We start from the raw sequence: 12,835 nt of genomic DNA, 5'->3' as shown, positions 1-12,835 counted from the left end.
TCTAATACGCACACTCACATTGGCACCTTTAAACCTCGACCACAACAAAACTGCTTGTGCCTGACGGTATATAAACACAGAGCAACGGCAGACTACCCTGCAGCTGGTAACAGCAGGCAAAATGTAACAGGCAGATGAGAACAACAACAAAAAAACAGGAGTGAGGAAGAAGGGAGGGCAGGGGAGCACCAAGATAACATACATAAACCTGGTAAAATGCTTAGCAAGGATTATTTACGTAATAAACATTCTAGATTAGTCCAAATGTCTACCCAACCCAATATACTGTTAGACAGCAGCCAAAAGCAGACGTGTAAGGAAACAGTATGTGGAAAAAGCCAGTACAAAATGTAGATCCTCCAGTGGCTTCCGACATGCTCCTGCTTTTCTTTACTGTTTGTCTCCATTACAAAACTACATTTTAAAAGCATTGGTAAATCAGATGCTCAGGAATGCCCTGAAAGATGATAAATCGGTTCTGAGAAACAGTGATGGGGTGGGAGAAATTCACTGTGCACCAATCCATCGCCATCTCTAGTCTGCCTACTCACACGCTTTCACACACAAATCACTCCAAGTGAAAACAGTGTGTGAAACCCAGCAACTCATTTTTGACAGACCATCAGGGTTAGAGAGACACCCGGGGTTAGATCTTTTGGTTAGATAAACCTTTGGGATTTATGAAGTCAGTTTTGGATTGGTTTGCTCCCAGGCATCTGTGTCCATTTGTTTTTCCACTTTTTTTTTGGCAGACCTTCAAACAGCTACCTTCTTGCCTGACACATTGTCAGCAGGAGGAGGACTACAGCTGAGAGCAGAGACAGCTGAAGAGCTTGAAAGTGCCAGCTTTGCACAGAGACACTATAATTACCATTAGCTTTTTAATCATGTCCTCAATTCAGATCTGGGACACCAATCAAATGTCTCCTGGCATAGGATGGGACATGGGCAGGGAGAAAAAGGATATATTCTTACTCTACAGCTTTCTTATAGACTTCAATGGCTTTATCCGTCTCCCCCTCCAATAGGTGAATTTTCCCCAGCATCATGTAAGTCAGATCGTGTCTGTTGAGCTCCAAGGCATTGTTTAGCTGGTCTTGTGCCTAAACACACAACCACAGAAAATTAAAAAAAAAAAAAAAAAAAAAAAGTGATTACAGAGACCTCAGTGAAGCAATAGCCCAAAGGAATCCCCAGCAGCTGGCGAAAAAGAACAGCTAACACCCCCTGCGCTGGGAGAACCCTGCTAGCAAAACCCAGCCCAGCTAACTGTTGAAACAAGTTCTGCATCAGGAGCCATGTACTTTTAGGGACAGAAAAAGGCAGCGTGCTGTGCTTCAAACCAAGCCAAGAGGCAACGACCTCCCAAGGAGGAGAGCAGTATGGGCCTGTTTCTGTATTTTAGTTGATTTGGTTTGAGGGAAGCTCCAGATTTGTTAGGTTAACAGGTACACTGCAGTTTATTCTTCACTAAAATGCTTATTCCAGCAATGAGAATGGATTGCCAAGTAAACAAGAGGAGTGAATCAGCTCTCATCAGGCACACACCAATCCCCTCCAACAAGAGACGCTTTGAAGCATGTGTTCCTTTTACCTCCTCAGGCCTAGCCAGCAGGACAGCAAAGTACACTTGCTGTCTCTGAAAACATGATATATTAGAAAAAGAATTGCTGACACGGTAATTCTGCAACATGGGATATTTGTTACCAGCATCTACTGAAGAGACAGTCATCCCCGAAGGCTTCATTGTATTTTAGATGTCCTCACCGAAGTATTGCTGCCCAGCATGACCAGTACCTCTCAGACAAGGAAGGTGTGAGTGCCGACAACAAAATTCCAAGTATGACCCTATACTCCAGAGCTTCCCGCTTTACAGCAATGCCTCAAACAAAGAACGCAGCAGGGGTTTGCTGCCAGGGCCACAGTTCGGTACCAGAAAGAGCAGCATGGAGCAGTGGGCCAAACTGGGAACAAAGGGTTACTAAATGCTGGTTTTTCCCTTACAAAGTAATCCCACAGGATCAGAGACAGCTCAGTGCTCACCACAAGCACCTTGAGGGGTGTTAAGTGAGAAGCTGGGAATGGTGTCCTCAGACCTGGAAACAAATCTCCGTTTCAAGCTTCCAATAACTTCTTTATTAGCTACCAAGCTAATAAAGTTAGTGCTGCCCACACTACTATGCTCTTTTGTGGCTTTTCCCCCAGGCTTGGTGCAAAAGGAGCTTCAGACACAGGAACAATTCCTTTCCACCAAGGGAAAAGCAACCCCATAATTCTTCTCTCTGAATCCTGCCAGACCCAAGGGGCACGCAGTTTCCTTCACAAACTTTCTGCACAAGGTGCAGCAGTTTGAGCTGTATGCTGGGGCAGTGGTCTGGGTCTTTACCATCATACTGCTCTTTCTTAAAGAAGATGAAACTGGCATGCTTTATGGATTGCTACTCCTCACAAAACCAGCAGTCTTTACGGTTTGGGCTTTAAAAGGCTCAGTAACAGCTCAACAAGCAGCTCTTGTTGGAGCACAGTTGGTTTGAGGCAGCTCTTTGAGGTTGCTCAAACATTCCCTCTCAAACCAGAAACACTCCGAAAAATCCTAGTTCAGAAAAAGCCTCCTGACCTGCAACAAGGCTAACTTCCATTTCACTCTTATCCAACTTGCAGCTGACTCAAAGTAATTCAACATGCAAATGAAAACAGAGACAGCTCACAAAGTTTTGCTCCCACAAACAAATGCTGAAGAAAAAAACTTCCTTGATACCTATCACTGCAAATGATCAACTTCAAACTACCAAAGAAAGTGAAATTTCTGGGAGTGCTGCTTCCTCTTTGTCAGGTAGATAAGAAGAGCATTTGCATTACCTTGTTGAAGTGTTTCAGGTACATGTAGCACACACCCAGGTTGTGTCTGATCTCCTGTATGAAAAAAAAAGCAAACCACAAACAAAACCAAATCAGCATGAGGTATGAAATACATACTACGTAATCTGCCAGCGATAACAGTCATCACTGACCCAGATGGGGAGACCTCTGTGCCTGCCCACACCCTTCTGGCTTTGTAGATCAAGTAAACCTTTAAATTCAAGTTACTTCCTACAGAGCTTAAATGTGATTGTACACAAAAGACTACAGGCCACCGAGACAAAAATCACAGAAATGACAATGGTCTCTTCAGAGAACCAGGAGCAAAGACCAGTTTCTTCACTGAGACGTGACTCAGTTCCCAGGGAGATCTCTGACGCTAGATAAGCTGCCCTTATGGGTGGCTCTCAATCCACCTGTACAGTCATTAGAATATGAACAATGCTGCACCCAGCTGGACAAAGTTTGAAGATGTGCCTGATTTCCCATAACAGAAGTTGAGTACCAGAAGGGCTGATAACCCTCTGGCATCTTAAACAATTTTGCAAGAGAGCAGGAAGATCACCTAGGGATCCTAAACACTCTGGTGACACTGTAAGGAACAATCATGCCTCTAATCCATCACCAATAGTTTAAGAGACAGGCTACTTGTCACCTTCCCCACCCTGACACATCCTGGAGAGCCAAAAAGCAAGGTCCACTAGTTCCTCATTTCTATTCTAGTAAGCATTTCACTACTTCATCAGTTTAGACAGCCTTGACCTTTAAAAGGAAACTCTTATTTCCCCATTAACCCTCTTAGAATGATATTCTTCTCCACACAGTCTCTCCAACTGTGTAGAACAGTAATGAATCAGTAACTTCTGGTTACTTGCAGAATGAGACAGCACAAGGAAAGAGGACAGGCTAGCTCTAGTTCCAGCGCTGAGCCAGGTATGGGAAACAACTAATCAAAATATCCACTGAAGCCTGCCTGCTGTGGTTATAAATAAGGTTATAGGCATGCCAAGCACATACTGCAAGTAACTTGGTTAGCTAAAGGAATGCAGACTTGAAAGAAGACCCACAATACAAAAGGTTTCTGAATTGTCTGGCACAGGATAAGTTGAATAATACCAAACATATCCTTGTATCAAGCTAAATCAGCGAGTGCCTGATGTCTTAGGGAATGAGATCACATGTAGCAAGCCTGTCTTAGAAGTACCACTTCCGTAGGCCGAAGTCACCTGCAGAAGGCTGCCCACAACTATCTGCAAGCTAAGTCCTCTCTCTTCTCACCCACTGTCAAACATTTCCATTTGCAATGCTTTTCCTTCACTTTTTGTCTTCCTATATAGAAGAGCCAATGTAAATATCACTCCTGTAGCTATCAGCCCACGTTTTGCCAAAACAGGTAATACCTGGTAGGTAGCAAGTAACCCTCTCACCTAGTTTGAGGGTAGTGTATCTCAGTGGTGTTTTGCATTACAGAAAGTTTCCCAATTACTCCAGAAACTTTTAACAATAACTGAGGGTTTCCAAATGGGGAGCTGCTTCCCATACTTTCCTTAATGTGTGTATGTGTGTGTGTGTGTGTATGTACGGCTGTGTTACTACTGACGCTTTGCAAAGCTCAAACACGTTGCTCAATTCTCTGTGCCCCAAGACAAGGTGTGGGATTTTGCTGGCAGAAATGATGCCTTGCTCCTGCGATCCAAACCAAACGCTGCAGAGGCTCATCTGTGCTTGGGAGCCTGTGCTAAAAGACAATGCCTCTCAGCCCTGCAGCTCCTCGTCTGCTCAGACTGCAGGCAGCATGAGCTCACCTCTGCTTGGAACAAGTCTGCAGCTGTCTTCATAAAACTGTAGAAATATCTGCATTCTACAATAATCTGCATTCAATGAAACACTTACCCAGTCCTTTTCATCGAGTTTAGCTGCTTCGTTGTACACTTCAATGGCTGCCTTGTGCTTCCCCAAAAGAAACCTACGAAAGCATTTGAATTACTATTTTTTCTTGCTCTGAAACCCTGCTGTGCAACCACTAACACCTTTGCCAGTGAGAAATGATGCTATTTGCTAGTTCTCCAGAGACCTGCGTGAGAAGCCCTGAGAAGTTTACAATCTCAGCAATATTACAATTTGAGCACTGCTCCCTTTCAGGGCCAAGGTCATCAATCCTGCGAGATGCTGAGGCTCTCTCTGACATTACTGGAGACGCAAGGAGTGAATTCACAGGCTCTGCAGTCTGCCTTTGTCTCAAAGGAAAAAGACAGGTGATCTAACAGGACATTCAGAGACAGAAAGGTGTCTGTAGGGCAAATTTACACAGCTCAGGTCAGCAGCCTTAGCTCTGGACCTAGAAATCAGTGTGTTACCTCTTGCTTAAAGCACAAAGAAAAAGAAAATACAATAGCAGCCAGGCAGATAACACAGATTTTGCTTTTCAGGGTAGCCCACGCTTCTGGAAGCCAATTCTAATGTTGATAAGAAGGAAGCATGTTTGGAATTAAGCAGCCTGGGATTTCACTTGATGTCTGGGAGAAAAACAAAACATGGAAGGTCCTGGGTGGCACATCAAAAAGAAACAATAAAACACCACTCACAGAGATCGTGCCACCTGCTTGAGGTTGTCAACGCTCCGAGGGTTCAGAATGGAACATGTCTGAAAAAGTTCAAGAGATTCTTGAATTTTCCCCTCCAAGCGAAATATCAAAGCTGTAAGACAACATATACGAGGCAAATTAGTCCATTTCTGCAGGAAAAATGTGCCCCTCTGACAGTAGGGAAAGAAGAGGGAGTACAGATATCTTATAACAACACTTGTTTGGTCTTTCCCCCTCCTGCAGCAACCTCGGGCAGAAGTTGTGTCTGAGGACAGAATGACAACACATGTAAAGGACTCATGCATGCCTGGAAAAATTTCTGGGTTTCAGAATAAAGGCAGCTCTAAACCCTAGCCAACTGCTCGTTAAGATGCAGTCTGGATTTCTCCCCCTCCTAGCTTCTACAAGCTGCAGTATGCCCTTGGCCAACAAATCTCAGCTGTGCCTCAGCACAGAGCTTTGAATTGCAATGCCAAGTGTTGAGGCACATTTTTTAGGGGACAGAGGACAGGAAGAGGAATACCATCCTTAAAGCAAACAGACAACGATCACCTGAGGCAGGTAGCTCTAAAAGAAAACATGCATCTGTAATACAGTCAAACACACAACCCAAGCACACAGCAACACACCAACAGTCCATAGCCCAAGGAGGAATCAATGACAAACTCATTGATATGGAGAACACAGAAAATCTAATATGCCCATCTTATGTGAAAGCCCTAAACGTCAAGCAAGCAGAAAAAAAAAAGCCAAATGTTTTTTACATATGTGTTTTATGTTTCCATCACCTGTTCCCCTTATTGTTCACTATATCTCAAATCAGAAGTAACTTGCTTTAGGAAAATTAAAACTTTCTGCCACACACCTTGAACATAGACTGCATATTCGCACAGCCCTTGAGACTCCTGGAGCTGCTCTTTGATGACAGCCTGGAATGACAAAGTGCAGCAAGTACAGATCAAACACAGTCTCCCTCACTGAAAAGCCCATTAGCTGGTTCACCATTACCCCATTACTAAACTGCAGCATGGCAGCTTTCAGAAGACTATAAACCCTTCAAATACTTCAATAAAGGCAATCTTTATGAAAGAAAATTTATTTCTGACTGACCAAATACCTTCTGCAACCTTGACTTGGAGAATTTTTCATATGTGTTACACATAGCTGTGCTGTATCTGTGTTATTGCAAAATGCCCTAAAATAACTTTAACTTAAACACCATGCAACGTGTTGATGGACACAGTTCTTCCTCATGTGATGGCAACAGTGGTGTCACACAGGACATGAGAACTACAAATTCATTTAATGAGAATTTGTGCTTGGAAAAGTAAGTATTAATACAGAATTTGTAGCTAGTTGCTGCAATATACTATATTAAAATGCTATTGTAAACGTCCATCATTTTAACAAAGCTAGTAACAGGGATTTGGTTTCAGTTACAGAAACCACAACCTTATGTGTAACAAAGGGACTGGGCTGTGGCTGGGACAGCTACAAAAGTGCAAGCTCGTCACTGTGTGTGAAGAGCATTGTGCCAGGAATACTGTAGCCCTTTTAGTATTTCTCTGTTCATTCCTATTACCAAAGATAATTAGATATTACCTGGGGAAAGTGCCACAAGGAATCTCTGAAAGCATCCTCTGCTGATAAGGGTATCTACTCTAGGCCATTTGTGAAGAAATAAATTGAATTGGAGCAACTGCAGCTGAGTCAATGAAAGCCAAATGAACAAATGAGAAGTATATGGGAAAAGGAAGGGGGAAAAAAACTGATGAAAATGTAAATTCTTGCTGCCTGCATTCATGTAGCTGATACTTTGGGGCACGGGTACAGTTCAGCTATATTCCACAGTCACACATGACCTGAAATTACACAGCTGGTCAAAGAGTGACCTTGGGGAGGATGAGCACTCTGGCTACAAACCAAGAGCATCATTTCTGCTCTGAGACTCCTCTTGCTCAGAATTGGAAGAGACAAAGGAGGGAAAGGAAAATTTCTGGGCTGGCAATAACCTGGTGCTCATCTGGCACTCCTGCCAAGTGTATAAACAGTATCAGCATCCCCTGCCTCTGAGATGTATGTAAGTGAAGGACCTGAAAACAAGGAGGAAAACTGAATCTCAAATACAGCACATAGAAGGAAAGCAGAGTGAAGGCAAGGAGAATTATTGTTGAGAATCCTCACTCCCCCCAAAAAAACCTAAAGAGAGGAAAGAAAAAGAAGAATAAATCTAGGCTGCTCTTCCCCTCATCTGTTATCTCCTAATATATCTATATTATAGTCTTTACCAAGTACATTATTATAGGACATTCAACTTGGACATAACCAAGCATCTCCTGAATACAGATATTTTATATTGCTCCATCTACATAAAACCAGTTTCTCAGAGCAAGAGAGGGCAATAGAGAGCTATCTTTTAGAGAGATCTGATTAATTCTATAAACCCTAAAAAATCCCATAGCAAAAGGCCTTGAGCTGAGAAATATGACCTGTAATCCCAGCTTTTCCTCCCAAGTTTATTTAACTCGCTGACATACTGGAGACCAACCAGCATGAGATTTTAAAAGCATCTGGTAATTTTAAATATTCCTTCCCTTCCTCACACAAAACAGAAGCAGAAGATTTCTCTTGTGAAAAATGGTAGGGGGCAGGGCTGGAATTGATGCTGCAACTAGAAAACAGTTTGTTTTGCATGCAAAGAGTGAGAGCTGAGTGATGATCGCTACCTAGCAGGGCCTGTCCCTCCTCTCCCCCCACTCCTCTCTGCCTGTGTGATTGCAGGGGATGCTTCAGCTGCAGGCTCTGGGGGATGTTTGCCTTGCATCTTGCTGGGTAGAAGGAGAGCTGAATCACACAGCCAGCATTATTAATCTCTTGCTGTAACGAGCAGCAGAATTTCTCAAAAGCTTGGCGACACCAAAATAGACACAGGTGTGGCACTGTAAGGGTTAAAAACAATTTAATGCCTTCACTTCGGGGAGCTAACATTGGTAAACAGCTTTTTCTTGGCCTTTTACATACATGAAAAATATGGGAGCTTTTAAAATTGCATTAGAGAGGAAGCATTTCAAAGCACTAAGTGGGAAAGAGGGTCTAGCAAGATTCAGACCAAAATTAATAGCATCACAGGTCACTTGTTTCTTAGCTGAGTCTTAAAAGAAAATTAATGGACTTTAGCAGATGCCCAAACTATACTGAAATCAAGGAGTTAACAGCAATTTAAGCCATCGGGGATACTGTCAATACCTCTTTTGATTTTGAAGGTATTAGCCTCAAATAGCATGTTTGGGAATGTCTGTGCTTATCATGCATAAGGGCAAGCACCCAGGGCACCCAGGTTAGATCCATGAGCCCACCAGCGGGCAGCTCAGCCCACCTAAGAGCTGGATCACCTTTTGGACGCGCCTACCACTCCTCAGCAACTGAGGAAGCATCCTGGCATGCTGAGGTTCCTATCTTCCTTGGGACAAATCCAGGCCTCTGAGCACACAGCCATCACATCTGGGTGAAAGAACGGAAGATCATTCAACCTGCTATGGTCTGCTGCCAAACTCTTCCAACTTCACTGCAAAAACCCTTCTCCGTGAGCTCTGAGGAAAGGCTTTGCTGCCTTTTACTTTGACAGCTACCGCAAAGCTGGCCTGCCAAGCAAGAGAGTATTAGCTGTCTTCTCTTGACTTTTTTCCCCATATTTTGCTTGCTTCCACGACTGATGAAGATGTGGAGAAGTCAATATTGCCATTATATCATGCACTTGTTTATTTTCTCTGTTTTCCTGAGCCGTACATCTTTTCTGCACTCTGTGATTCTACACCACATCACCGAAACAGTAAACGTATGCCATCAGAGATCAGAAAAATGTAGTCAGATCAACAGAAAAGGGAAACAATTTTCTATTTAGATCGCTAGTCCAACTTTTGTTTGTATCTACTTAAACCAAGATCTGAGAGGAAATCACTCTGCTGATGATACAACCCTGCGGCTCTGTTAATTAACTGCTAAATTAATTTCCTCCAGCCTGCCACTTCCCTAAGCATCCCCAGGAGTTCTCCAGCAGAGAAAGACAAGTCCTGACCAACCCTGGTGTTTCAAATCTTCTTTGCACATGACAGAAACAGAAAGGCAACTCTTACTCCCCTCCTCCCACCCACTGGCACCTCATCTTCAATAGCTCGTGTTCAGTTTATCAGAAAACACAGTGTTTAATTATAGATTTGCCATTTCCTTAGTATACTTACTGTTACAATCCGAAACAAACAACCACTTCCAAGCTACCCACCAAACCCAGGAGAAATAAAAGGGTGCGATATATCATGTGCAAAATGAAATAATTTTGATCAAAGGTAACCAAGATGATTTTTTTTAGACTGGTAGTAATGTTTTACTGAGTTGAAGTGTTTTTTCATAGCATCTCTGTAGTACCATTGAGAGACAGGCACTATGGAACTGCGTTATTATCGGTTTGGAAGAGCCTATCCATCACTTGGAACAAGAGAGGTTTGCACTTCTTTCCATTTTTCCACTCCCAAAGACATACTGAGCTCACAGATTGCTCCAGAGAATTGTACATATGGATCCTGAAGGTAGCCAAGGATTTAAGAACATTAAAGTTATTTTACTTCTATTTTCTATTGGTCCCCTTATTCCGAAAGAAGGTGGTTTGAAAACTGGGATGAAACCATCATTTCATAACGTCCATAAAATACTTCCCAGTGCAAAGTCCCAAAATCAGCTCTTACCTTACATTCATCATAGTCTCTGCGAACATACAGCAGGTAGATCAGCCAGTTTTTCCTCTCTACGATGGGTAACTCTGGTGCTGTAAATTTAAAATATTAACAGAACAAAGGAAATCAGACGGATCAGCAGAGAACCTGGGCTCAGCACGAGAGCACAATGCAACTAATTCAAGAACTGCAATTGCATCAGGTGGTGCAATTAATCACTTGCCTTGAAGCCTGAAGTGTGGACATAAAAGCAGTGTCCGGTTTTATTTTAGTTCTCAAACTGATGGATAAAATGCATTGTTCAAGACAGACACTAAATAAGACCTCTTAGCAGAAAACTACCACCTCAAAAGACTTGAGGCATCAACTTATTCTCGTGCAGTTACTGGAGCAAACAGCTCCAAACACCAACTACGTGCGTATTTTAATTAAATGCTAATGCTGCCTTGGTAGAATTGGTTCTTCCAAATGTGCAAGAAGCAGCTTGGAGGAAATGAGTTGGATTCACATTTAAGAACTAGGGCAGAAGAATCAAAGGTCTTTAAAATAAACTTCTGGGAGTGAATGAGAAGGAAATGGGTGATACACACAAAAGGAGATTTTGGAGATGTTGCAGGTCTGAAGGTGCAAATTAATTTAAAGAGGTCAAGCTTAGTTCTTTGAAACTGTGAAGGAACTATGAAACATCACAGGTCTGAGACACTGTGAAGCTACTGGCAGAAAATCATATTTGATGCAGTGGAGGAGAAAGACTTGTGCTCCAGCATTTCAATCATAAGGAGCTTGCAGCAGTAATTATGGCAAATCACGAATGGATGTTGCTTAGTGATATTCATGTTGGGTTTAAAAGTTTAACACACTGCTGTGCATTTCATTAAGGCTTGAAATGTATTGCTTGTTACTTGTTTCTACAGTTCAGATGCGGATAGCTGAGAGGTAACCATAGCAACTGGCAAAAAAAGCTGTATGTTTGCAAGTCAATATTATGACAGAAATGCAGAAGCAAAGCAAGGCGAGGACTGTCGCAGCAGCCGGGGCAGTAGTGAGGGTGATACAGCACCAGGCCACCTTCTCCCAGCCCCATGGAGCATGGCTCCGAGCCACACCACCAACAGAGATGCAGGCTCAGCTTCCAGCAACCCAGAGCAGAAGGTACTTGAAGTGGTCTGCAGTCCCCTCCGCCAGCTGGCGGCCCGGGTCACGGTCAGACCTAAGAAAGAAGAAACTCTGCAGCTGGAAGGACTGATTCAGGCCAGGAGAGGTTATTGGTGTGAAGCGTTATTTTCTTTTAGAAACACTGTGCTTTAATCATGCGAGGACTGCACCTGCGGCTAGTAGCAAACACATCTCACCACCATATCAGCCTCTCCCTCACAATTCACACCAAGACCAGTATCACTGAGAGCATTTAAAAACAACCAGAATTTCTTCAGCTATTGAAGTTAGGAAAAAATTTTGTAAAGCCATTCTGGTTTTATTGTTGGGTTTTTTCCTGAAATTCCAGAATATCCAGTCAGATTTATACTAGACATGAGATTTAAGCATGCACACCAGCAATTTAAGGTCAAATACCTTACAAAGAAGGTTCACCTACCCTAAAAGCAAATAGAAAAATCACAGTCCAAACAAAAAAGTAATCCAAACTAAGTTTACAGAAATGCACAGATCAGGGATCCAAATGGTCTCAAATTCCGCTCTGCTGTATAATAACTGGATCTTTGTAAGAAAGGCATCTCAGTATGTGTGTTCCCAGATCAGATTAATTGATTTCTGATGACTTTATGTATTTTCCATTCATCCTTCTTACAGTGAAACCATGAAGGAAAGAGTTAAGAGGCTGCCTAAATAGCTACAAATTGTTTGAAAAAAACACTTTTTCATAAACAGTGTGGAGGGCTGCTGTTCTGAAGCCCATTGAGGGGTTACCTGATTCATGAACAGATTTGTAATGACTTCCTTGTGTAAGTTATTATGGGTGCCAGAGTTTGACAGAACTTTCTTTTCTAAGAAATACAGCACTGGGGGATGCCAGAAATGCACTGCAGAAAGCAGCTGGACTCACATGCTCTTCCTGCACAGTGTCTCCTGGTGCCACTATCCATACAAAATACCAAGCCAGACACCTCTGATACACCTGGGCACTTTTGTCAGTATGCATTTAAGAGCACACATTGCAAACTCTGTTGAACAATAAAGATTTCAGTTACAGTCAAAACTAAAGTGTACTCTGCCATTTTGTGCCTACTAATACAGCTTAAAATTACATCCTGCATCATTATACACAATAAAAACCATCTTAAATAGGGATTAATCAAAAGACCCTCCAGACGTACCCCACCTGATATCCAACCATCTGTAGTGCGCGCCTTAGTGGGTGGTTAAAAAGAAACAGACAGCACTATTAAATGTTAATATATACAAAAAAGCTAGCCGGCTGGGGTGTTTTGCCAGCTGAGATGGGAAAGACTATATTAAGTTAGACTCTACACAAATGTTTTGGGCTAAACTAAGAGGCCAGTACATCAGCAAACGGATGGAAGATCAGTTGTTTAATTCCTGAAGACAAGAGCTTTTTCATACTTTTAAGACCAGAGGGACATTATACTCCACTCCCACACTACAGAAACGCCTGCTGAGAACAGGGTTGGGAGGGAAAAAATGCTG

General features: G+C 42.7%; 1 protein-coding gene across 15 annotated transcripts in view; it reads right to left on the bottom strand.

The window, feature by feature from the left end:
* The window catches only part of BBS4 (Bardet-Biedl syndrome 4), a 44,142-nt gene that overhangs the window by 14,491 nt on the left and 16,816 nt on the right, over positions 1 to 12,835 (bottom strand). For 5 of the 15 annotated variants that reach the window (XM_055716838.1, XM_055716839.1, XM_055716837.1 and 2 more), the window contains 6 exons: positions 10,184 to 10,263; positions 6,310 to 6,373; positions 5,445 to 5,556; positions 4,753 to 4,825; positions 2,860 to 2,913; positions 976 to 1,103 (listed from right to left, as the gene is read on the bottom strand). In XM_055716838.1, coding sequence (XP_055572813.1) covers positions 976 to 1,103; positions 2,860 to 2,913; positions 4,753 to 4,825; positions 5,445 to 5,556; positions 6,310 to 6,373; positions 10,184 to 10,263 — 511 coding nt within the window. Of the gene's footprint in view, positions 1 to 975; positions 1,104 to 2,859; positions 2,914 to 4,752; positions 4,826 to 5,444; positions 5,557 to 6,309; positions 6,374 to 10,183; positions 10,264 to 11,231; positions 11,382 to 12,835 lie in introns of all 15 variants that reach the window. The other 10 variants (XM_055716834.1, XM_055716842.1, XM_055716833.1 and 7 more) reach the window with 4 other exon arrangements.

This window comes from Falco cherrug, chromosome 7 (genome assembly GCF_023634085.1).
Source record: "Falco cherrug isolate bFalChe1 chromosome 7, bFalChe1.pri, whole genome shotgun sequence".
NCBI lineage: Eukaryota > Metazoa > Chordata > Aves > Falconiformes > Falconidae > Falco > Falco cherrug.
This window is presented reverse-complemented; position numbering and strand designations above follow the sequence as displayed.